At 44.6% G+C, this 25,222-nt stretch overlaps 1 protein-coding gene across 3 annotated transcripts in view; it reads right to left on the bottom strand.

The window, feature by feature from the left end:
- DECR2 (2,4-dienoyl-CoA reductase 2) overlaps window positions 1-21,328 on the bottom strand; it is a 41,569-nt gene extending 20,241 nt beyond the window's left edge. For 2 of the 3 annotated variants that reach the window (XM_089659987.1, XM_089659985.1), the window contains exons 1-7: window positions 21,209-21,328; window positions 17,304-17,421; window positions 15,746-15,814; window positions 15,546-15,597; window positions 10,871-11,006; window positions 7,921-8,045; window positions 2,543-2,636 (exon numbers count right to left, since the gene is read on the bottom strand). In XM_089659987.1, coding sequence (XP_089516113.1) covers window positions 2,543-2,636; window positions 7,921-8,045; window positions 10,871-11,006; window positions 15,546-15,597; window positions 15,746-15,814; window positions 17,304-17,401 — 574 coding nt within the window. In that variant the 5' untranslated portion in view covers window positions 17,402-17,421; window positions 21,209-21,328. The remainder of the gene's footprint in view (window positions 1-2,542; window positions 2,637-7,920; window positions 8,046-10,870; window positions 11,007-15,545; window positions 15,598-15,745; window positions 15,815-17,303; window positions 17,422-21,208) is intronic. The other variant, XM_089659986.1, reaches the window with a different exon arrangement.
- Window positions 21,329-25,222: the final 3,894 nt, after the last annotated feature.

The raw sequence follows: 25,222 nt of genomic DNA, 5'->3' as shown, positions 1-25,222 counted from the left end.
GCCAGGGAGGGAGGACATCCGGTGAAACGGGCTGTAATGAGGACACCGCTTGACTGAGGGAAAGACGAGTATCGGTTTTTTTTTGTTTTGTTTTTTTTAAGTCAGCAGCTACAGTTTTTGTAGCTGCTGACTTATTTTTTTACATTTTGACCAGAGCTCCGCTTTAAATCTATTTTTTAGTATGTTTGGAATCATGTCTCACACTATACAAGTTTCTTAACCTCTTGCCGTCCACCTGCTGTTTATAAACGGTAGGGAGGTGGCAGTCCAGGGGCGGGTTGCCGTTCCTAAACGGCACCCGCCTTTTCTAGCTGTGCGCGCTCCCTGGGAGTGCGCACCACCGTGATCCGGTGCCCGCTGTGTCCTCCGGACACAGTGAAACACCGATCGTCGGACGGGACCTCTGTACGAGGTCCCGATCATGTGATCACTGATTGGCCAATCAGTGATCACATGCAAAGTAGTAAGCAAGATGTCACTTGTGACATCATTGCTTACTACGTGTGAAATCTGTGAATGATCACAGAGGTCACATGGTACAAGGCTATTCACAACAGCCTTGTACCATGTGACAAGCTGTGACCAATCACAGCTCACTCAGTACTTCTCAATGACTGCAAGAATGCAGACAGAGAGAAAGAGAAATGATTGCTTTTACATCCTATATGGGTATAAAAGCAATCAGTGTAAAAAAAAAAAAAAAAACCTGCATCATCCCCCACAAGTAGTACAGTAGTACTAATTTGGATTTTTTTTTTTACTAAAAAAATAACGGACTAAATTTTGGCCAAGATTTATGATGAAATATTATTTATTTGCAAAATTTTATTAAAAAAAACACTTTTTTTCAAAATTTTTAGACTTTTTCATTTACATAGTAAAAAAAATAAAAATACCAGCGGTGAATAAATACCACCAAAATAAAGCTTTATCCGTCTCAAAAAAATGGTAAAAAATTCATATGGGTACAGTATTGCATGACCGCGCAATTGTCATTCAAAGTGTGATAGCGCTGAAAGCTGAAAATTGCCCTGGACAGGAAGGGGGGGAAAGTGTCCGGACAGGAAGTGGTTAAGCAAATCTTTTTTGTGAACCTGTTGCAAAGTTTTTTGCCTATAGATCCTGCCATCAACAGCACTTCCTATTGAAGGGTGACAACACTTACCCACTGCTGCGTGCTCAGCAGTTACTGTGCAAGCTCCTTCACTTTGCTGTTGGGCAGCCTGATAGGTATGACTAGGTTTTGCTTAACCCCTTTGCCCCGGCGCCTCCCAGCCCTTTAAGAGTTTCAGAAGCCGGGAGGCAAGCGGGGTTTTAGGGTCATGTGACTGCCGTGATTCGCTGTCATGGCTGTCACATGATCGGAAAAGGTCCCAATTGCAAGGGGAGATCAGTACCTTTCATATATGCTGGGAGCACACAGGGCACGAGCTCTCAGCACATATGTATTTTCTAATGGCATGCAAATATGCGGCCCTCGGCGTCAAGGCCCAGATACCGAGAAGCTGCATATTTGTGTGCACTCGGCGTCAAGGGGTTAAGATATTGATAGGCTTTGCTTAAGAAAACTATTGAGTGAGACATGATTCCAAACACACCGGAAAACAGATTTTAGATGAATTGCTTACACACCGCCCTACAGCAGAAATACTGCTACAGGGCGGCACGGGTGCGCAAAATCACGTATACATGATTTTGCAGTTCTGGGTAGGGGATGCACGCGCCCTACCCGTGCCGCCATTCACGGCCTCGACTGTCAATCACCGGGTCCTGGTTGGTGATTCCCCACATAGCAGAGCCATACAAAGCAGTGTGCTTACAGTGTAAAGCACACATACAGCACACAGTAAAACATCACACAGTTAACCCTTTGATCGTCCCACATGTTAACCCCTTCCTGCCCAGTGCCATTAGTACAGTGTCAGTGCTTTTTATTAGCACTAATCACTGTACTGGTGTCACTGGGGATGTCAGTGACACAAAGTCAGTTTCCCCCCAGTGTCAGAATGCCTGCCGCAGTCCCGGTATAAGTTGCTGATCACCGCCATTACTAGTGAAAAAAATAAAAAATCCCAGTATATATACACCACCATTTGTAAACGCTATAACTTTCACGTTAGTCAACTAATTTACACGTATTGGGATTTTTTTTTTAGCAAAGCCATGTAGCAGAATACATTTTGGCTGAAATTTATGACGAAATTTGATTTTTTTCTTTTTTTACTGGATATTAAATAGCAAAAAGTCAAAAATATTGTTTTTTTTCCCCCAAAATTGTCTTTTTGTTTCTAGCGCAAAAAAACCCCCCAAAAAAACAACAACAAAAAAAAACCACACAGGCGATCAAATACCACTGAAAGAAAACTCTATTTGTGGGAAAAAAGGATGTAAATTTCACTTGGGTGTAGCGCTGCATGACCGCACAATTGTCAAAGTAACGCAGTGCCGTATCGCAACAAATGGCCTGGTCAGGAAGGGGGGAAATCCTCTGGAGGGCAAGTGGTTAACATACACCTAAAGGTTACACACACACAACCCTTACCTATGGCTGCCTTAGCACTGCCGGCATGCACCTGCAGGACCTGTCCCTTGTAACTCAATGTTGCTGTGATATTTATAATGACACCGCCATGGTCCTATAAAAGAAAAAACATAAGTAAGTGATGAATAAAATGTCAAAGTATGGACACCACTATGGACCAGTATGGACACCACTATCTCTTAGATTGTAAGCTCCCAGGATCAGGCCCTCTTATCCCTCTTGTATTGAACTGTATTGTTGCTGTATTGTCTCCCGTTATATTGTAAAGCGCTGAGCAAACTGTTGGCGCTATATAAATCCTGTATAATAATAATATATAAATGCTGTATAATAATAATAATAATAATAATATATAAATGCTGTATAATAATAATAATAAATAAATGCTGTATAATAATAATAATATATAAATCCTGTATAATAATAATATATAAATGCTGTATAATAATAATATATAAATGCTGTATAATAATAATAATATATATATCCTGTATAATAATAATATATAAATGCTGTATAATAATAATATATAAATGCTGTATAATAATAATATATAAATCCTGTATAATAATATATAAATCCTGTATAATAATAATATATAAATGCTGTATAATAATAATATATATATCCTGTATAATAATAATAATATATAAATGCTGTACAATAATAATAATATATAAATCCTGTATAATAATAATAATAATAATATATAAATCCTGTATAATAATAATAATAATAATAATAATATATAAATCCTGTATAATAATAATATATAAATCCTGTATAATAATAATAATAATAATAATATATAAATCCTGTATAATAATAATAATAATAATAATATATAAATCCTGTATAATAATAATATATAAATCCTGTATAATAATAATATATAAATCCTGTATAATAATAATAATAATAATAATTTATCACAAGCCAGAGAGGAGAACGGCATATTACAGTGACCTCTAGTGGCCATATAATAGGTGTACAACTGTGAAGGCAGTCACTGCATAGGAAGATAATGTAAGTGCGTAAATGTATGGCTCCAGTGCGAAAATTGGTCACCTCCTCAACTTTTTATTCAAAAAAATAAAACAATATATCTTCTTCTCATGGTTATCCTCTAGCATACTTTAATGGTCTTATGGGGGGATCCCACAGCATCATCCCTCACCTTTTCTCTGTACTCTCTTCCCACTACAGCGTCTCTCGCCTTTATTTCCCAACCACCCTCCTTTTTAATAGGCGTTCCTGTGAGAGATTTAATTGCACACATAGTACCTTTCATTATATTTTACCTGGTGCTACGCTAGACAACGATCTCTCTATGGAGTGCCTGCCCCCTTCAACCATCCCCACCTCTCAAATGTACAAACAGAACTTCCAGATAGTGATTTATGCAAACACACTACATTTCTGACCACATAGAGTGCAAGGAAACCATACTGAACTTCATTTCAAACATTTGGAGGGTCTTCAACCCTTCTAAGCAAAGAGCCAGTCCTTGCTGTCCTTCAGACTTTAGGGGGGCAGAACTGTGGCCAGTGGAAGTAGAAAATGTCCTGGTGTCCAGTGGGAGTAAACCAAGCCCTATTTTTAGTGTTATTGGGAGGCATAGTGCCCGATCATTGGTATCACTGGGAGGAATAGTGCCCGATCATTGGTATCACTGGGAGGAATAGTGCCCCATCATTGGTATCACTGGGAGGAATAGTGCCCCATCATTGGTATCACTGGGAGGAATAGTGCCCCATCATTGGTGTCAGTGGGAGGAATAGTGCCCCGTCATTGGTATCACTGGGAGGAATAGTGCCCCATCATTGGTATCACTGGGAGGAATAGTGCCCCGTCATTGGTATCAGTGGGAAGAATAGTGCCCGATCATTGGTATCACTGGGAGGAATAGTGCCCCATCATTGGTATCACTGGGAGGAATAGTGCCCCATCATTGGTGTCAGTGGGAGGAATAGTGCCCCGTCATTGGTGTCAGTGGGAGGAATAGTGCCTCCCTCACTGGTGTCAGTGGGAGGAATAGTGCCCCATCATTGGTATCAGTGGGAGGAAAAGTGCCCCATCATTGGTATTGGTGGGAGGAATAGTGCCCCATCATTGGTATGAGTGGGAGGAATAGTGCCCCATCATTGGTATGAGTGGGAGGAATAGTGCCCCATCATTGGTATCACTGGGAGGAATAGTGCCCCATCATTGGTGTCAGTGGGAGGAATAGTGCCCCATCATTGGTGTCAGTGGGAGGAATAGTGCCTCCCTCACTGGTGTCAGTGCGAGGAAAAGTGCCCCCTTCATTGAAGTCAGTGGGAGGAATAGTGCCCCATCACTGGTGTCAGTGCAAGGAAAATGCCCCCTTCATTGATGTCAGTGCAAGGAATAGCACCCCCTTCATTGATGTCAGTGGCAGTAATAGTACCCCAATTGTTGGTGTCATGGGTAGAAAAAGTGCCCTATTGGTGTTAATGAAAGAAATTGTGCCCCATCATTTGTGCCAGGGGGAGGAAATGTGCCCCACTGTTGGGGTCAGTGGATGGAATAGGGCCCCAAGGGCTAGCAAAATGCAGCATACTGCCCCAGAGTTGCAGTTTGGAGATTTATGGTATATGCTATTAAACTGTTTCTTACAATGTCTTATTGTGATATCTGTGTATCATGCTATTTTTCTACTTCTTATTTAAAAAAATAGATACATTTATGAAAAAAAGTTATAATTTCATTATCTGCAATTTTTGCTAATATAATTTCAGACTTGCAATTCCTATGCTGGGATTTCAGGAATAAAGGAGAAATTTCACCATTTTATTCTGAGCACAGCTTGCAATAATTCCAGCTATAACAGTTTGGAACGAACCCTTACATAATCCTAGCTGAATCTCATCGGGACTCCATTCATAGCTACTGAAACATGTTGGCTTCATCTGATACCTTTGTTCAATAAACAATTTGATTTGAACTTTTTGTACCATGAACTTTTGTACTGGGCGCTCCTCATAGCCCAGACCTCAGTATATTCTGTGATAAGACTGCCTACCCATGGATCCCATCCAACTGGACACAACTAGAGCAATTTAGACACTTAAGCCTGGTACACACAAGAAGTTTTTTTTTTCTTCCACCCAACAGATTGAAAGAAATAAACAAAAAAACAGATTGCGTACGAACACAAGCAATGTCAGTACAGTGATCTCCCCTGAGGTGCCTTTGTGATCTGAGAGGGGAACTGCCCACCGCCAGAACACACTGATCAGCGCTTGCAGCCGTTGGCCTCGAGTGCTGATTGGATGCCGTTTCTCCAGCATGCCCATTTGACAGAAGCTAGTCATGAGACCAGCAGCTGTACACACAGTTTCTGTTGAATTGGCGGATTTAGGATGATATTCCACCCCTGTGCACCCAACTTTAGGTTAGCCAAACATTATTATTTTTCTTTCCTTCAGTCACGGGTAGAAGGAAATAAAATTGCTCGATTCCCCCATCAACACAGTCAGTGTCAATGGGGGAATCCCTTCCGCAACACCATCATGTTCTGCTGGCAAGGAGTGTGGGTGCCTTCTGAACTGGCAGAATACAATGATCACTGTTGGTGGCTGTAGCTGCAATCAGTGATCGCACCCAAAACCCCCCCACCCCAAAAATTTGACAAGTGGGTTATGCTGAAATCGATCGACAGATCAACTTTAATACAACCAGCCTATCCATAGATGCATTGAAATGTTTCTGATCCTGCTGAATCGGCCAAATTTCGGCCAGTTTACTCCAAAAGACTCACAACTGAAATTGCAGCAAAAACTTGGTTCTACCAAATATTGAACATTGGATACTTGTGCAGTCAACAAACTGTTTAGTGTCAGCTGAAAAAAAATAGTTTGCACCTTTAAGGTGTTAAAGGGAATTAAAGGATAAGTTCACCTTTTTGACAAAAATAATAAATGCACATTTTTTTGCAGGTAAAAAAAAATGTGCATTTATTATTTTTGTCTGCAGGAGCCTGGAAAGCATTGCACCAGCAGTATATCACTGATGCCATGCAGGTCTCCTGTAGACCTGTCAGAATATCTGCTTGCTGTACCGGATGTATGAGCAAGCAGATATTCTGACAGGAAGCTTCAATGAACTAACACAGCGTCGTGGTAGTTTATTGAAAACTACAAGCTGATAGCCGCTGTGACTTGTAGGCACTCATTCACAGAACTCTGTGAATGAGTAACGCAGTCGTGGGAGCAGAGCCCCGCACGGCCACGCTGTTTTCAAATCCGACAGGCAATACGGGGAAACCGTCCCACAGGGAGGGCGGGGGAAACCGTCCCACAGGGAGGGCGGGGGAAACCGTCCCACAGGGAGGGCGGGGGAAACCGTGCCACAGGGAGGGCGGGGGAAACCGTCCCACAGGGAGGGCGGGGGAAACCGCCCCACAGGCAGGACGGGGGAAACCGCCCCACAGGCAGGACGGGGGAAACCGCCCCACAGGCAGGACGGGGAAACCGTCCCACAGCCAGGACGGGGAAACCGTCCCACAGCCAGGACGGGGAAACCGTCCCACAGCCAGGACGGGGAAACCGTCCCACAGCCAGGACGGGGAAACCGTCCCACAGCCAGGACGGGGAAACCGTCCCACAGCCAGGACGGGGAAACCGTCCCACAGCCAGGACGGGGAAACCGTCCCACAGCCAGGACGGGGAAACCGTCCCACAGCCAGTACGGGGAAACCGTCCCACAGCCAGTACGGGGAAACCGTCCCACAGCCAGTACGGGGAAACCGTCCCACAGGGAGGACGGGGAAACACGTTCTCATAGCTGACTGCATCGATGGGAACGTGTTACATGTTCCACCCTAAAAATGGGTGGAACATGTAACATGTTCCCAAAGGCGAACTTGGTCTTTAAAAAACACTGACAGGAAGGGTTTTATGACAGAAGAGACCCCTGGACCCCAGTGTCCTCTTCTCCTTGACTGTCAGCATTTATGTACATTGAGCCGTGCATGAGCAGCTCAGAGTACATTTATGGCACTACTCTGTGTCTTGATGAAGTGACTCCCGTGCAAACGCGTGAGAGTGATGTCACAGCGGCGTAGCCATTCAAGCAGCCAAAGCGCCCGGGACCAGTTGGTGAGTTGACAGCGCAGCGTTGGAGGGCATCGTCTGTCAGGTACACCTGCCCTAATGTACTAATTTGCAGTGCATACTAACACAGAATGGCATAGACGTCCTGGGGCCTATTTCAGGAAAAAATGCATAGCAGTGTTTAATTCTGCTTTATGTAGTGACCAAGGGTAGTGAATGCGTATACAAAGTAATTAAAAGAGCACCACAAATACGCTTGTAGCTTGGCTTTAGCCATGGTCCTATACTGTATGCTGCACTTACTCTGAAGTAGCGCTCAAACACAATCTTGCTGGTGTTGAAAGTGCCCATTGTGTCAATATCAAAGACGGTCTTAAAAGCGTTGAAGGACAAGTTGCTGGCCGGGCAGAGGAAATTCCCAGCCGCATCTGTGACACAAAGACAAGAGTGAGCATGACCACACCAAAAATCACAGAAAGCAAAGAAACTTCTATTCAGTTCAGGAGCTTAGGCTAAAAGCTCATCCCTCCTAGGCTCTGATCATTATCTATATATCCTGACCCTTTACAATAGCCATTACTCCTCAAGTGTGTCCAGGAAAATATTTGTTTTTCCATCTAATGGTTGTATTTCCTTGCTACTGCCTGTACTTTTGTGTATATATGTGTGGGTTTCACATATTAGCCAAATGTTGTGGCGTCTTTATTGTTGTTAACTGCATTCTCATACCAAAAAAGAAACAATATTAAAAAAATATGTGGGTTTTAGACCCATTTCAGGGACCTAAGAGCCAAAAAAAAGGTATTCTAAATAGCTTAAAGTGGAGCTCCACCCAAAAGGGTAAGTTCCACTTTAAGGACTGCGCCCCATTAAGGATTGGCAGCTTTAATGGGCGGGGGGAGCGGGTACCCGACTTTGACAGGTACCCGCTCCCACTTCCGGTCCGATCGCCTAGGCAATGGGAAGCGGAAGGTGTCCTCCCTCCCTCCCTGTAGTCTTTTGGGACACGTGACAGGTCCCAGAAGACTACAGGACCATTCATGAAACGCAGCGCTACTTGCGCATGCGCAGTGGGTACCCGGCTGTGAAGCCGCAAGCTATCACAGCCGGGTGCCCACAATGAAGATGCCGGCCTCCTGGAATACAGGACGGCCGGTGAAACGGGCTGCGGGACACACACCACGGGAACGAGGGACAGGTAAGTGGCTGTTTTTTTAAAAGTCAGCAGCTACAGTTTTTGTAGCTGCTGACTTTTATTTTTTGACAGCAGGAGCGGAACTCCACTTTAAAGTGTAAGTTCACAGCTGTAAGCTGGCACAGGGATCGGTCGGGTAAGGAACATGCATACTGATCAGCAATAAAGTGTATGTTCACCTTCAGCAACAGTTTTGTAAAAGCCCCCTATGCAGTTCCATGCATGAGCAGCCTGGAGCAGACATTAGGGGACACGCAGTTGTGAGAAGGATGGAGGGGCCTGTGGTTTTAATGGCACTGATATGTACTATTCAGGGGTTATGGATTTGAATAAGGGGATTTTCTGAAACTATTGCTGAAGGTGAACTTACATTTGAAATCTCAAGTCTAAGTAGGAATTTTACTGCATAGTTACAAAGGTCCATAACTGACTCGAGTTACATAGGTCCAGCTTGACCAATGTAAGTATGTATATCTCATACCTGACTGATCCATGTGCAAATCACTGTAGAATTTTCTGCTACTACAGTGAAAGCAGCAGTCTTCTGGGTCCAGTGCCGAGCTGCTGCAATTCTACATTGTAACCGCAGGGGGACAACAGCTCAGCATTGCCACCATTCAGAGAAAGCCTTATATTTTTTTTTTTTTTATGATGAATGCAAGGCGTTCTCTGATTGGAGGTGGAGAATGTGATGTCACTGCCTTGCTTAGCCACACTTTCAAACCACAGAAAGCCTTGTATTCATTGACAAAATACAAGACATTCTCTAAATGTGGGGCGGCACAGTGGCTTAGTGGTTAGCACGTCTGCCTTGCAGTAAATTAGTCATGGGTTCGATTCCCGACCGTGGCGCCTCCTGCATGGAGTTTGCATGTTCTCCCTGTGCTTGCGTGGGTTTCTTCCGGGTACTCCGGTTTCCTCCCACACTCCAAAAGACATGCTGGTAGGTTAATTGGATCCTGTCTAAATTGTCCCTAGTATGTGTATGTATGAATGTGAGTTAGGGACCTTAGATTGTACGCCCCTTGAGGGTTAGGGACTGATGTGAATGTACAATATATATGTAAAGTGCTGTGTAAATTAACGGCGCTATATAAGTACCTGAAATAAATAAATAAATGGCAGTAGTGTCAAATCTAAAGCAAAAACTGTTTAGATACAACAGCGGAGGGTTATACACGCTGTTTTCTTAGATATGTCTTAGTTGGGTAATTACTTCCTGTAGACTCAACAGGAAGGGAGAGGATATTTTTCCAGCATGAAGAATATTCTGTTGTCACGAGACAAAATGTTCCCATTGGAAGATTTCCTCTCTGCTCCTGTTCTGGTGGCAACTAGAGTTTTTTTGATTTACTCTCACATTCGTGGTCACATTGGTGATTGGAAAAATGAGAGAGAGAGCAAATCTCCCTAACAGTTACATAGGCAGCATTAAAAGGTATGACAGGGGTTCTAACCCCTCAGCATTCTATCAAGCCTAAAAGAAAAAAAAATGTCTTTAGGTCAGGCATGGTCTTGAACTTGGGCACTCCATATACTTTATTTTGTGTAGCACACATGCACTTTACTCACTTCTGATTAGTAGCGTGTAGGTCCTTGTGCCATATGGTCAGATTCTCCCCATCCCATGGGATCTCCCTTCAGGGAGGCCTCACCTAGTGCTTGGGTGGACCTTGCCTCAGAAGGTCCCCTGAAGAATGGGGTCTGCCTTGTAACATCTGAGTGGACCATGGAAATCTCAGTCCCCATCGAGAACCTGGTGTCCCAAGAGATCAGGGCCAGGCTCCTTTCTCTTTGGAGGTAGACCATGTGTATGCCCTGTGAACTTTTTTGTGTGCTTCACTTTTTTTATTGCACCTGGGGTATAGTTTGGAGGGTGCCCAGTGCACCGCAGAACAGAAAAAAAATAAAAAATAAAAGTAGCCAATGAAGGGGATCACCTAACCTCTAACTTTTTATTATGCAATAAAAAAAATAAAATAATAATAATACAGACTGATTTTACCAAAGAGCACGGAAAATACCACCTGGGAATACTCAACTGCCCGGAATACTCACTGTTTACAAGGATATCTATTCTGGAGAAAGTTCTCAAGGCTTCATCCACAGCGTCCACCAGGCTCTGAGGCTGACGGACATCACCAGCCACAGCAAGACAGCGCCGGCCTGTTGCTGCTTGTAATTTCTCAGCTGCCTAAAATAAAAAAAAGATGCATTCAAAGGGGCAAAATGTAAAACCAATGTGTTCAAACAGTTCATTCTGTTAAATCACAAACTCCAGCCATAGGCACACAGCTCATCACATGTGGACTGGGCAGCTATTTCCTGAATGCAACCTGCACTGTGTAAAGGTGACCATACAATATACAATCTGATTGAACAATCTCCTTCAGATCTACTATCAACTATGTAGTGCAATGGCCTGCCTGATTTGCTATAAAGTGAATGGATAGTTTATGTTTGCCGTTCTAGTACCAAAGTTTTGGTAAATGTAAAGGAGATTGTACAATCAGATTGTATAGTGTTTGACAAGCTTCTCACAGCTTGACGTATGACCAATGAGATCAGAATCCAAATTTTCTTGGGGCAGTGATAACTTTCTTAGTGATCGCTCTTTGATGCAAGAGGATTCTCTTAGCCTAGGTTCTTATCTGTGCGGGTGGTGCCGCTGCGGATCCGCACAAAAATCCATGCAGCCGCACCACCCGCACAGAGAAATGTGGAGAAATTAGTTCTAATGGCACGCCGCCCGCACTGGAAAACGCAACTGTACTGCGAATCGAGGTTCCCATGCGGGCTGCGTTTTCGGAAGAAGTGCAGGGACTTCTTTCTCTGCGTGTGACGGGGCATAAGAGTCCATTCAAATGAACGGGCTCTCGTGCCCATGCAAAACGCAGCCCGCACGGCCGCATAGATGTGAACCGGGGCTTATAGAGCATCAAGGAGATTGAAGTGAAGAAGTGAGTGTACATCTCCTGCCTTAAAAAGAGTTCAGCCTAAAGCAGTTACGAGGTGACTGACACTCGGCAATAGAGTGGAGTGTACAATGCAACAATGTCTGGATGGAAAAACAAGTTTAAACTCAGCTTAAACCCTATTCACCAAATGTGATTACTTGCCACTCAGTGGAGTTCCCTGTGATTACCTGTGGGCAGAAGCCCCATAGAAAGCAATGGGAGCCTAACAGGACCTGCAGCTATTCACCTCTATTTGCATGTAATCACTTATGCAGTGACTACCTGCGGATGGACTGGCCCTGGACAGACAGTGATCACTGCTGTCTTCCAGGTCCTGATCGGCTGCCATGCTACATAATAACAGAAGATTGCTTGCTTTGCATGTGCGCCTGTTACAGAACACCTTGCATTTTTCTCAGTAAATGCAAACCATTCTCCTATCTGATTATGTGGCGATACGGGGAAGTGACATTTTGATCTCCACTTCATCCAATCAGAGAACGTTCTGCAATCATTGAGAGAAACACAAAGTGTTCTGTGAATGGTGCCCAAAGGAATACCATAGGTATGGCACATGCATACTTACATTGATCAGATTCAGATTGGACCAATTGGTTCAGATCGGACATTTGTCCAATCTGAACCAATGTAACTATGCAAAACAGTCTATACCTGGAGCTCAGCATTAAAGGATAAGTTCACCTTTTGGAAAAAAATAATAAATGCACATTTTGCAGGTAAATAAAATATGTGCATTTATTATTTTTGTCTGCAGGAGCCTGTAAAGCATTGCACCCGTGATCAGTAGTTTGCTGATGCCATGCAGGACTCCTGCAGACCTGTCAGAATATCTGCTTGCCATACAGGGTGTATGGTCAAGCAGATATTCTGACAGGAAGCTTCAATGAACTACCACAGTGCTCCAAAGCACCGTGGTAGTTATTATTATTATTATACAGTATTTATAAAGCGCCAATAGTTCGCTCAGCGCTGTACATTACAAAGGGGGACAGAACATGTGACAGAACAATACCAATACAATGCAAAACATGAGGGGATCGAGGGCCCTGCTCTTTTGAGCTTACAATCTAGGAGTTCATTGAAAACTACAAGCCCACAGTCACTAAGGTTGCAGTTCATTCATTCATGGAAGTCTGTGAATGAAGGATGTGGCCGTGTGGGCGGAGCTCCGCACGGCCACGCTGTTTTCAAATCTGACAGATAGTACAGAAGTTTCCCTGTACTATCTGTCAGAGGGAGGGGAGGGGGAAGGGGGGCGATGGACATGGCTGTGGCTATGGGAATATGTTACATGTTCCACCCTAAAAACCGGTGGAACATGTGACATGTTCCAAAGGTGAACTTATCCTTTAACTTTCTTGTTATCACATGTGGGCTGATCAATCACCAATGTGATAGCATAGTGCTGGTGACAGGTCCTCTTTAAGGAGACATCAGGGATCTATTAAATTTCCAAATGTCACCTCTAGACCCAACTGAAGCTGATTATGTACAAATCATGCTTGATCAGCTTTATCCCAGGCCAGTGCTGCCGGATGAGAACAGCTCTTAACATAGAAGTGATTAATTTCTCCTCACTTCCAGGTTCATTCACCAGAGGGGAGATTAGCAAGTGGAGGTTTGCTGATCTCCCTCTGTTCTACCTACCAACACCCGCCATGTCCACTTGTGGGACAACGAAGCCTAAAATACATGATGGGGATGTCAGCCAGAGAAATGCAGTACTTTCAGGTGTGTGAAAGTGATCAGGCAGCTTTACAGCCTCCCAAATCACTTCCAATAGAAAGCTAACAGTTGATAAAACACACTGTAGAAGCCAGGACTGTGTGAAAAGCCTATGCTGCTGCTGAAGTAACCCTCATGTCGGTGGCAGCAAAGGGGTTAATGCTATTCACTTTCAGTTAAACAATGACAACACATGCTGCCGTTCCTTTACGTTCAAACAGGTTGTTATTATATGTATTGTTTATATACAACTATTACATTCCAGCCACTTTACCAACCTGTATTCTGCTCTGACTATGTTGGAAAAATCCACGCCTGACTTGCAGTAAGACATTTAAAGTGAATGGCAAAACGGCCATCTGTGTCCCATTGGCGAGATTTCCCTTCACTTCCAGTCTCATAGCCACAACAGGAAGTGAGAGACAATCCCTCCAAAGTGAGAGAAAAACATGGTTGTCATTAGAACTAGTGTCCCCATTGGAAGATTCCCCCTCTATTCCTGTTCTGGTGACAACCCTAGATTTGGGATTTTCTTTCATATTCACTCTCAGTGATAATGGTAAACAGGACAAATAGAGAGGGCAAATCTCCCTAATGGGGGCACAGACAGCAATAAAAACCTGACAGGCATTCTAATCCATCTTCACTCTATCCAAAACAAGTTTATTTTTTTTTTACCTTTAACCCCCTTCTCACCCAGCCCCAGCAACCATTTAATATGGACTGTAGATCCAAGAGAAGGGAGGGATTCTGCAATGAAGTGACCACTGTGATTGGCTGTCACAGTAGTCATATGATCAGATGCTGCTGATAGTCAGTGGGGACTGAAAGTTGTCTTTGACAGCTCAGTCCCAGTGCTGGTAGTGCTCTCTCAGCATAGAAACACCAGGCCACCCAGTGACGCACATGTGTGGATGTTAAATCCCACTTGCACATATGCATTATGTAGACCGGCAACAGGCTAATGGCTGCAATTCATGTTCTGTACGCCACTTTGCTCGGAACTTGCTGATTTTCATGTTTTTGTAAACCAAACTATTGAAAAATTGAAGAGCATAGATCTTTTCTTGATGAAAAAAAGAAATCCATGCCTTCTTTCTATACTTTCCTCCAGTTTAACTTCTCTTCCCTTCATATATATATATATCGCGGCAGCACAGTGGCTAAATGGTTAGCATGTCTGCCTGGCAGTACTAGGGTCGTTGGTTCGAACCCCAACCACGGCACCACCTGCCTGGAGTTTGCATGTTCTCCTTGTGCCTGCGTGGGTTTCCTCCGGGTACCTTGGTTTCCTCCCACACTCCAAAGACAAGCTGGTAGGTTAATTGTCTCCTGTCTAAATTGTCCCTAGTATGTGTATGTATGAATGTGAGTTAGGGACCTTAGATTGTACGCTCCTTGAGGGTTAGGGACTGATGTGAATGTACAATATATATGTAAAGAGCTGTGTAAATTGATGGCGCTATATAACTACCTGAAATATATAAATATGAACCTTGGTTGAGACGAGCATACATGTTTATGTAACTGGCTGCTCATAGGTATGATTTCTGGGTGGCAGATTGTTCCCGGGAGTCTGTAGGTAGATTTAGACGTAAGCGTACATCCGTGTGAAGGCCATGTTTGTCAGCACAGGAATGCACGGGTGTTCTGTGCAGACAATCCCATTCATGTCACTTGGGATGCACTGGACACAGGGGCATTGGCGCTACTCCCAATCTGACATCCATGCAGGTGTGGATCCCCATACACAAACAGTGTGCATTTGGGGATCTGCATGCATGCACATGGATGTCAAATTGGGAAAGCAGCCGTCTCTGTGCAGCCACTGTGTCCTAACTGATACGAATGGGACTGTCTGCATGAAGATGCATGGAATCCCCATGTGGGCAAACACATCCCTTGCATGGGCATACTCTTAAGTATGACCATGTAAAATAGATTTCTGCTAGATCAGTAAGGGGATCATTTCTGATTGGTTACCTATAAGATTTATTATATGCAACCGTACAAAATAGAGCTCCTGTTACCTCTTTCAGCTTTGGCAGGTTTCTGCTAACAATCACGATGTCGCAGCCATGCCTGGGGATCAAGGAACAGGACAATCAATGTTACAAAGAGCAGCAAGCATTGGAGGCAGAAAGGGGGGGGGTGACAGACAGAGAAGGGAAGGATTGCTGAAGACAGAAGAACAAGGAGAGAATAAAATCACAATGAGTGAGAACTCTACCTCATGAATATTTCAGCAATTCGGAAACCGATCCCTGAACCCCCTCCTGTGATAAAGGCCACTCTGCCCCTAGATTGAAGAGAAGAACCAAGTTACTACTCAGGTGACAATGCTGCATTCATCCACAGAAGTATTTCCTGACAGATTTTCTCACACTTGTCCAGTTCTGTGAGACGGAAACTACCTTTCATCAGATGGAAATAATTAAAGCTGAACCCACCCAGGGATTAGCAAATACTGTCTAAATACAAAGGGGGGGGGGGTGCATTCTTCCTTGAATCCTGGAGTGCCTTGTGAGTTTCATGCAGATCTGTTTAGCAATCCAGTGTGAACCGTTTCCTGTAATAAAGACTGGTCACTGCTGCTGTATGTAGCCTGTGCAGAGAGCAGAGCTGTGGGAAGGAACCAGAAGGCACCTCCCAATACAGACTACCCGAAGAAAACTACAGGAGGGGGCGGAGACAAGACCAGTCAGCCTGCACAAGGAGAGAAAGCAGCACTGACTGGTCGTTATTACAAGAAATGCCACAGAGGTAAATTTTCACGAGGAAATAATCAAAGAACACCAGGGATCCAATGAGGAATACACACGAGGAATGTATTTAGAGAAAATTTGCCACAGCGGTAAACTTTCTGGAAGAAATACACAAAGAACACCAGGATCCAATGAGGAATACACATGAATGTATTTAGAGAAAATTTGCCTACGCCACTATGGCCTGGTATACATGAGCCCTAGCTTTGTTCACACGGGTGAACATGTGAGGGCTGTGTTTACCCCTTGGTGATGCACTGGTGTTGCATGCATTCCTGTGCAGGCAGCCCCACTGATATCTAATAAATAATATAGTGCAGCGCTGTAATACCGATATACAAATAGAGAGAAATAAGTAAATAAAAGTTCATAGAGTTCCTTATACAGTGTAAAGTGGTTGCAAGCGAGAGTGCTGTGAAGACCTCCTCAGCATTAGATAAGTGACTGGAACCATATAGATAAAATGCGCACTCACCGACCGCGCATTAAAAATGCGCATGTATGCAATTATTTATCCAGATAATCGGCCAGGCATATGGATCAGCCAAACGTATAGGTTATGAGCGCTCGCTTTACCCATCCCATAGCCCCACTGATATCAATTGGGACACAACAGTCACATGGACACAGCCCCTGCTCCCAATTTGATATGTGTGGGTGTCCCCAAACAGACAATGTGAGTTCCTTCAACCAGAGGATGTCAAATTGGGATCAGTGGTTGTGTCCGTACATGTTGACATCAATAGGACTGCCTGCTCAGGGATGTATGGAGCACCTGTGCGGGTAAACACACCCTTGCGTGGACATAAGCTATAGTACGCCCCATATGAACGAGGCCTAAAACGTCAGCTGACCCAAAACACTTATTTCAGTATTTTGTTGATGCTGAAAATGCAGGACTTCTTTCAGCTGCATCCCAGAGAGAGCTGTAGTAACCCAGGCCTGTTTTAAGAGACATCTTGCATGGCAGTACAGCAGAAAAGTGCAGCTAGCATGTGATCATCAGGAATAAAGCATTCTTACTGGAGGAGAACTGGGTTGTAGAGATGGGTGTAGGTGGGCAGGCAGTCATCGCTCTCCACATCTTCTGGAGCTTTGTCTAAACTTGGAAGATCGGCCATTGCACTTCTTCAAAGGACTGCTGAAAGAAAGAGGGAGATAGGTGATGCAATCATTTGTTACACATGGTGGTCACAAGACTTAGTGGTGCTGTATAGAGTGGGCTATGTATAGTCAACATGGTAATTGCTTACTGCTTGGCCACTTCATGTATAACCGGCTTCATTTACATCTATGATTACCATTGCGGTCATTCCTACATGGAATGTTAGCAGGTAGAGTCTTTTGGTAGAAGAGGTTCTGTACCTCAGGGGCAGGCAGGGCATCAAAGGTCCAGGGATCAGCTACCTTGCCTACACTACCAGGAGATATGACCTTAGAGATACAAGAGTGTGAGAAGGCTCAACTCCAACCAGCACACCATTGGCGATGGTTGCGTCTCCTCAAGCAGAAACAGCACCCTGGGACAAGCAGTAAAGATGATGGGAGGGAAAAGCAGGATGGCATCCAAAATTTTCTATCCATGCATGGATCCCAGTCATGCAACCCACCAGGTCCACTGCCAGGATCATTAATGGCCACCCAATAAGTAAAGAGGGAAAAAGCAAGGCCCAGAAGAAGCATAAGAAAAAATGGCAGTGGACTGAATGATGAGAAGGACTTCAGATCTTTTGATGGTTGAGAAGGCCAAACTAGTAAATAAAATGACCACAATATGCAAGTATGCACGGCATACGGGGGTTGGGTTAGGGCTAGTGGAGATCACTATAGTAGCAGCGACTACTACCGTGATTTCCAGCTTCCAGGGGATCAGCCAGGGTTGGTATATAAATAGTAATATTAGTCCCAGCTGGACCTATGTAACTATGCAAGAACGGCCATATCGAAACCAAAGCTTTAAATACCACCAAAAGAAAGCTCTAAATGGCTAGAAAAAAATTATAACATTTATTTGGGTGGAGTGTTGCATGACTGAGTAATTGTCAGTCAAACTATCACAGCACTGAAAAATGGCTTGGATTGATAGGGGTATTATGAGCTGGTATTTAAGTGGTTAAGCTGCTCAGCACCTTATGTGCACAGTTCTATATAATATGTATGTATATTATAACAATACAAAAATATGAAAACCGATTGTGTGGAATAACGTATATAAAAAAACACCAAAACAAATGCATAGAGGTTTCTGAGTTCAGTCCTCCGACTGCATTACTGGTATCAAAAACTGCAGACCATAGAGATCTATGCACTGTCCTCCATGTACTAATGTCTATTCAGTATTGTCTATGAATTATTATCTATATATTATTACCTATGCACTATCAGCTATAAACTGTCATCCATATACTATTACCTGCATTATCATCTATGCTGTATACTTAAGCACTATCGCCTGTGCACTATCGCCTGTGAACTATCATCTGTGCACTATCGCCTGTGAACTATCGCCTGTGAACTATCGCCTGTGAACTATCGCCTGTGCACTATCGCCTGTGAACTATCATCTGTGAACTATCGCCTGTGCACTATCGCCTGTGCACTATCGCCTGTGCACTATCGCCTGTGCACTATCGCCTGTGCACTATCGCCTGTGCACTATCGCCTGTGCACTATCGCCTGTGAACTATCGCCTGTGCACTATCGCCTGTGAACTATCGCCTGTGCACTATCGCCTGTGCACTATCGCCTGTGAACTATCATCTGTGCACTATCGCCTGTGAACTATTAACCATGTTAAGTAATTTTATAACAAAAAAAAAAAGCAGAATCGTACACATATTAGATACAAATGTCAGAAATGGCCTGGGAATTAAGTAATAAACATCCTAGTTAAAGGATAAGTTCACCTTTGGAACATGTTACATGTTCCCCGTTTTTAGAATGGAACATGTTCCCATAGCCGCAGCAGAACCCGCCCCCCCCCCCTCTCTGACAGATAGAATGGGGAAACTTCTCCCCATATTATCTGTCAGATTTGAGAACAGCGCAGCCATGCGGGGCTTCACCCACACGGCTGCATCACTCATTCACAGATTTCAGTGAATGAGTGCCTACAAGTCACAGCAGCCTTAGCGGCTATCGGTTTGTAGCTTTCAATTTATTTATTTTATTTATTTCAGGTACTTGTATAGTGTTGTCAGTTTACGCAGCGCTTTACATATATATTGTACATTCACATCAGTCCCTAACCCTCAAGGGGTGTACAATCTAAGGTCCCTAACTCACATTCATACATACACATACTAGGGACAATTTAGACAGGAGCCAATTAACCTAACAGCATGTCTTTGGAGGGTAGGAGGAAACCGGAGTACCCGGAGGAAACCCACACAGGCACAGGGAGAACATGCAAACTCCAGGCAGGTGGTGCTGTGGTTGGGATTCGAACCAATGACCCGAGTACTGCCAGGCAGAAGGGCTAACCATTTAGCCACGGTGCTGCCCTATGAACTATCACGGTGTTGTGGAGCACTGTCGTAGTGCATTGCAGCTTCCTGTCAGAAGATCTGCTTGACTGTACATCCCATACAGCAAGCAGAAATTCTGACAGGTCTGCAGGAGACTTGCATGGCATCAGCGGTCTACTGATGGCTGGTGCAATGCTTTCCAGGCTCCTTTGGCCAAAATAATAAATGCACATTGTTTTTACCTGCAAATGCACCTACCAGTGCATTTATTAATTTTGTCCAAAAGGTGAACTTATTCTTTAACATCCACATACTATTACCCATGCAGTATTGTATATGAAGAATTATCCATGTACTATTACCCATGCAGTGTTGTATATGAAGTATTATCCATGTACTATTACCCATGCAGTGTTGTATATGAAGTATTATCCATGTACTATTACCCATGCAGTGTTGTATATGAAGTATTATCCATGTACTATTACCCATGCACTATTGTATATGAAGTATTATCCATGTACTATTACCCATGCAGTATTGTATATGAACCATTCTCCATGTACTATCATCTATGAATGAATCCCCATATGCTATTACCTATGCACTAACAATCTGATGTGCAGGTTTTGTGCATTCAGTGATATTTGTATTCCAATAGTAGTAATGAGTAATCATGAGAGGGGAACACCGGGCACACAGAGGGGAACACCGGGCACACAGATGGGAACACCGGGCACACAGAGAGGAACACCGGGCACACAGATGGGAACACCGGGCACACAGATGGGAACACCGGGCACACAGATGGGAACACCGGGCACACAGAGAGGAACACCGGGCACACACAGAGGGGAACACCGGGCACACAGAGGGGAACACCAGGCACACAGATGGGAACACCAGGCACACAGATGGGAACACCGGGCACACAGATGGGAACACCGGGCACACAGATGGGAACACCGGGCACACAGAGAGGAACACCAGGCACACAGAGAGGAACACCGGGCACACAGAGGGGGAACACCGGGCACACAGGGGGGGAACACCGGGCACACACAGGGGGGAACACCGGGCACACACAGGGGGGAACACCGGGCACACAGATGGGAACACCGGGCACACACAGAGGGGAACACCGGGCACACAGAGGGGAACACCGGGCACACAGAGGGGAACACCGGGCACACACAGAGGGGAACACCGGGCACACAGAGGGGAACACCGGGCACACAGAGAGGAACACCGGGCACACAGAGAGGAACACCAGGCACACAGATAGGAACACCAGGCACACACAGGGGGGAACACCGGGCACACAGGGGGGGAACACCGGGCACAGAGGGAGTGCACAGTCCAGGCGTTCCCTATAGATCTATACAGAGATATACACAATACAGGGAGGTCACTGCATGATCTCATACACCAGGCAGCACCCCATTACCCCCCTATACTCACTCCTCTTCCTGCAGACTTGCCCGGACTTTGTACTGAACCTTAGCATGAGATTCTGTATCCCGTGAAAAGCTGCACAACCCCCTGTGGCTTCTGAGCATGTGCAGACCTACAAAGGAGCCATCAGGGGGAATAGCCGAGCGCCGAGCTCCAGCCTGAAGGGACTGTGAAAGCATTTAACACCATAAATCCTGGGCAGCCTTGGAGTCACAGGGAGTGCAGGATATCATTGGGGGGGGGGGGGGAGTGGGGTGCACAAGAGCAGTGTAGTGAACAGGGGGACAGTGGGGTACACACAGGGGTTGTGGAATGTACAGGGGGTAGTCAGGTGCACAGGGGTGTAGCATGGTTATCAGGGGGCAGTAGATTGTACTGGGGGCAGGAGGATGCACAGGGGTGTATAAGGGTGGACATGGGACAGGGGGGTGCACAAGAGAGCAGTGTAGTGAACTGGGGGGACAGTGGGGTACACAGAGGGGTAGTGGAGTGGACAGGGGGGTAGTGGTGGTCAGTGGTGATGAATGCCTGTCTCCTGATGTCCTATTCTGGGTGTGTGCAGAGTAGGGATACACCAATATATTGGCTTCGGAAAATGGAGCTATCGGCTTTTTGCAGATAGGAAAAAAGGCTCATATAATGGCCGCAGAAAAACGTGCAATTTTGACGCGATTTTACCACGTTTAGGGTGTGTTTTTCATAGGTCATGTGACAAAAAAAGACATCAAAATTCAACATGTGTGCATTTTTTATGCGGTTTCAATTTATTTTAACAGGAAGGTTTTTTTTTTTAAACTGACCAAATGTGCACCAAAAATGCAGCAAGCAGGATTTTTAACACTGCACGGGAAGCACAACAGACTAGTGGGAAGTTAAAGGGATGCATTTTGTTACGCTTTTTTTTTTTTTTTAAATGTAAAAGTGCTTCAAAAACTGCTCAGTGTGAAAGCAGCCTATTGGCCGAAAAGGTGCTGAAAATAAATTCATATTCTTTCAAAATTCATGATATTAATTAAAAAGTCAAATATAATAAAATTATATATGAAAAAAAATATACTTTGAAAAAAACTATCAGTTTCAGTTTTGGCCAAAAACGTCCGGAATTTTCAGTTTTGGTTTCAGTCTAGAATTTTAATTTCGGTTCACCACTAATGCAGAGCTCTCAGTGCTGAGACTTCCTTGGCTGGGCTCCTCCCACATTCTCAGGTTGGGTTGCACTCTCTGCTCCTCACTGGGGGTGGGGCAAGCACATGAAGTCATTGGTTGTTAGGACACCGGCGGCCCTAGCAACCAAGGTCTGCTGGGTGGAAGGAGTTTCAGATCAGTCCCCTAGGTTCTGTGCTGTGACCAGAAGCTGGGAATGTATAGTATGTCCCTCTGAGGATAGACAATAGGGGCAGACAGAACGGATCTTTGAGCTCTAGCTGCCAGAAACAATACACCCCACCAGTATCATTTATATGGCAATATTCAATTTACAGTGTATACAGATACAAATATGGAATGATGGCGTCCGCACTCCACATTCAGGCTGTGATTATCATCTATCCCATGTGCCACTCCACCCAAAACTGGTGAATAAACAAAATATCAAACAATTTAACTCCTAGACGCCGAGCGCACACAAATATTCGGTGTCTGAGCCTTGACACCGAGCGACCGCATATTTGAGTACTATTTGAAAATACATATGCACGCCCAGCGCATATGTCTGTGACTCACGGAAAGGTCCCGATCTCCCCTTGTGACCGGGACCTTTTCTGATCATGTGACCACCGTGACAGCGATTCACTGCGGTCACATGACCCTAAAACCCCTGGCTTCTGAAACCTCTTAAAGGGCCGTGAGGCGCTGGTGCAAAGGGGTCAATATCCAATGTTCCAATATATTCACCGGTGATTCACAGATTTTATCTTCAATCCTGTGCAAGACACCACCAAAAACTGAAAGTTCACCAGTGCGCTCCATTGTGCTTTGCCTCCAATCTCAGCAATTGCCACCTGTGATCTCACTTCATTATATGGGACCTAGTAGTTTAGAAGTCCAACTGGCGCTTTTTCCCACCAGGGGTTACTCAGTGTAGATGGTCCAAACACATAAACCCATCTTCCCCAGGGTTCCTCCATTGGTAACATTGCCTCCCTGGTGAGACCATTCATGGCATCCATGGATTGAAGAGCAGGCTAATCCAGAAGCTGTGTGTGGAAGGTGAGCTCCAGCTTGTCCTCATCACTGTGATCCAGTGTCAGTCCCTCTAGCACAGGGTTGCAGGGGCAAACTGACAACTCATGGGGTCCCCGGGCAATAGGGGATCAAGGGGCCCCTGTGTCCTTGCCCAAACTCAAAAAAGCCTATGAAAAAGGTACCAGGGGCATCTCATGGGGCCCCCTACTGACCCCGGGCCCTCGGGCAGTGCCCGAGTTTCCAAACTGTCAGTCCGCCCCTGCAGGGGTGTCAAACTGGCGGCCCTCCAGTTGTTGCGAAACTACAAGTCCCATCATGCCTCTACCTTTGGGAGTCATGCTTGTAACTGTCAATCTTGCAATGCCTCATGGGACTTGTAGTTTGGCAACAGCTGGAGGGCCTCCAGTTTGACACCTGTACACCTCTCCCCAACACCTGGTGCTGAGTCTGGAGTGATGGGAGAGGAATGTGGAGATGGACACTATCACTAGACATTTATATCTATATACACTGTCAACTAAAGTACCCATCATCCTCTGCAATCCAGCTGACAGTTAAAATCAGGAAGGCTGTCAATACCTGCACCAACTGTCAGCAAGAGAGGGAGAAAGTACAGAGAAAAAAAAAAAATTTTGACATCAGCAGCCTCTTCTGTCTGCAGCTCGGATAGTGTCATATTACACGCAATGTTGGTAATTATTGTAGGTTTGTTTCGGGTTTAGACTGCACACAGTACAGGAGGGGCGGAGACTGATGTCAGGAGGTGGAGTTTAAAACTCCTAAAGAAATACTGGAAATAGAAAAAAATTATAAAATGTTAAGTAATTGGGGTAAAGATGGTCAAATAAAAGATTAGTGGGACAGAAATGAAAATATTTTGACCTGCAGGAATGCTTTAAATGAAATGATAAAGCTCAATTCACAAAGTTACCAGAAGAATAAAGCTCTTTATTTAAGCTATAGGACGGGAAGGGTTAAATCTAATTAGAATTTAAAAACCAAAACCAAAAAAATCTGCTGGTGTATTACATCTGTATACTGTGAACTGAGGGACAGTGGGGTGCATGGGGGGTAGTGGAGTGAAAAGGAGGCAGTCTTCTGCAAAGAGAAGGAGCGTGATATATGGGGGGTAGTACGGTGCACAGGGGGCAGTGAGGTGGAAAGGAGGGTATTGGGTGGACTGGGGAAGAGGAGGATGCACAGGGCAGGTACAGGGGGGTAGTTGGGTGCATGGGGACAGTGGGGACGACTAGGCGGACAGTGGGGTGCATGGGGGGTAGTGAAGTGAACAGAGGGACAATGGGCTGCATGGGGGTAGTGAAGTGAACAGAGGGACAGTGGGCTGCATGGGGGGTAGTGAAGTGAACAGAGGGACAGTGGGGTGCATGGGGGGTAGTGAAGTGAACAGAGGGACAGTGGGCTGCATGGGGGTAGTGAAGTGAACAAAGGGACAGTGGGGTGGACAGGAGGGCAGTGGAGTGCACAGGGGGTACTGGTATATACTAAACAGATAACTTGTAATAATTTTTAAAGCGTCACCTATGGAGAATTTTAAGTTCCTTTGTTTGTCAACATTTCACAAGTATGCGCAATTTTAAAGCATAACATGTTAGGTGTCTATTTACTCGGTGTAACATCATCTTTCAAATTTTAAAAAAATAGAGAATATATTGTGGGTTTTTTTTATTAATAAATGAAAGTTTTTTTTTTTTTAATTGTGTTTGAAAAACCACCGTGCAAATACCATGTGACATAAAAATTGCAATGATCACCATTTTATTCTCTAGGGTCTTTACTAAAAAAAATGTTTGGGGGTTTTCAAATAATATTCTAGCA

Source organism: Staurois parvus, unplaced genomic scaffold, assembly GCF_062004578.1.
Source record: "Staurois parvus isolate SC_StPar_1 unplaced genomic scaffold, SC_StPar_1.0 ptg001193l, whole genome shotgun sequence".
Classification (NCBI taxonomy): domain Eukaryota; kingdom Metazoa; phylum Chordata; class Amphibia; order Anura; family Ranidae; genus Staurois; species Staurois parvus.
The sequence above is the reverse complement of the archived record's forward strand: the minus strand, read 5'-3'. Positions and strand labels throughout refer to the sequence as shown.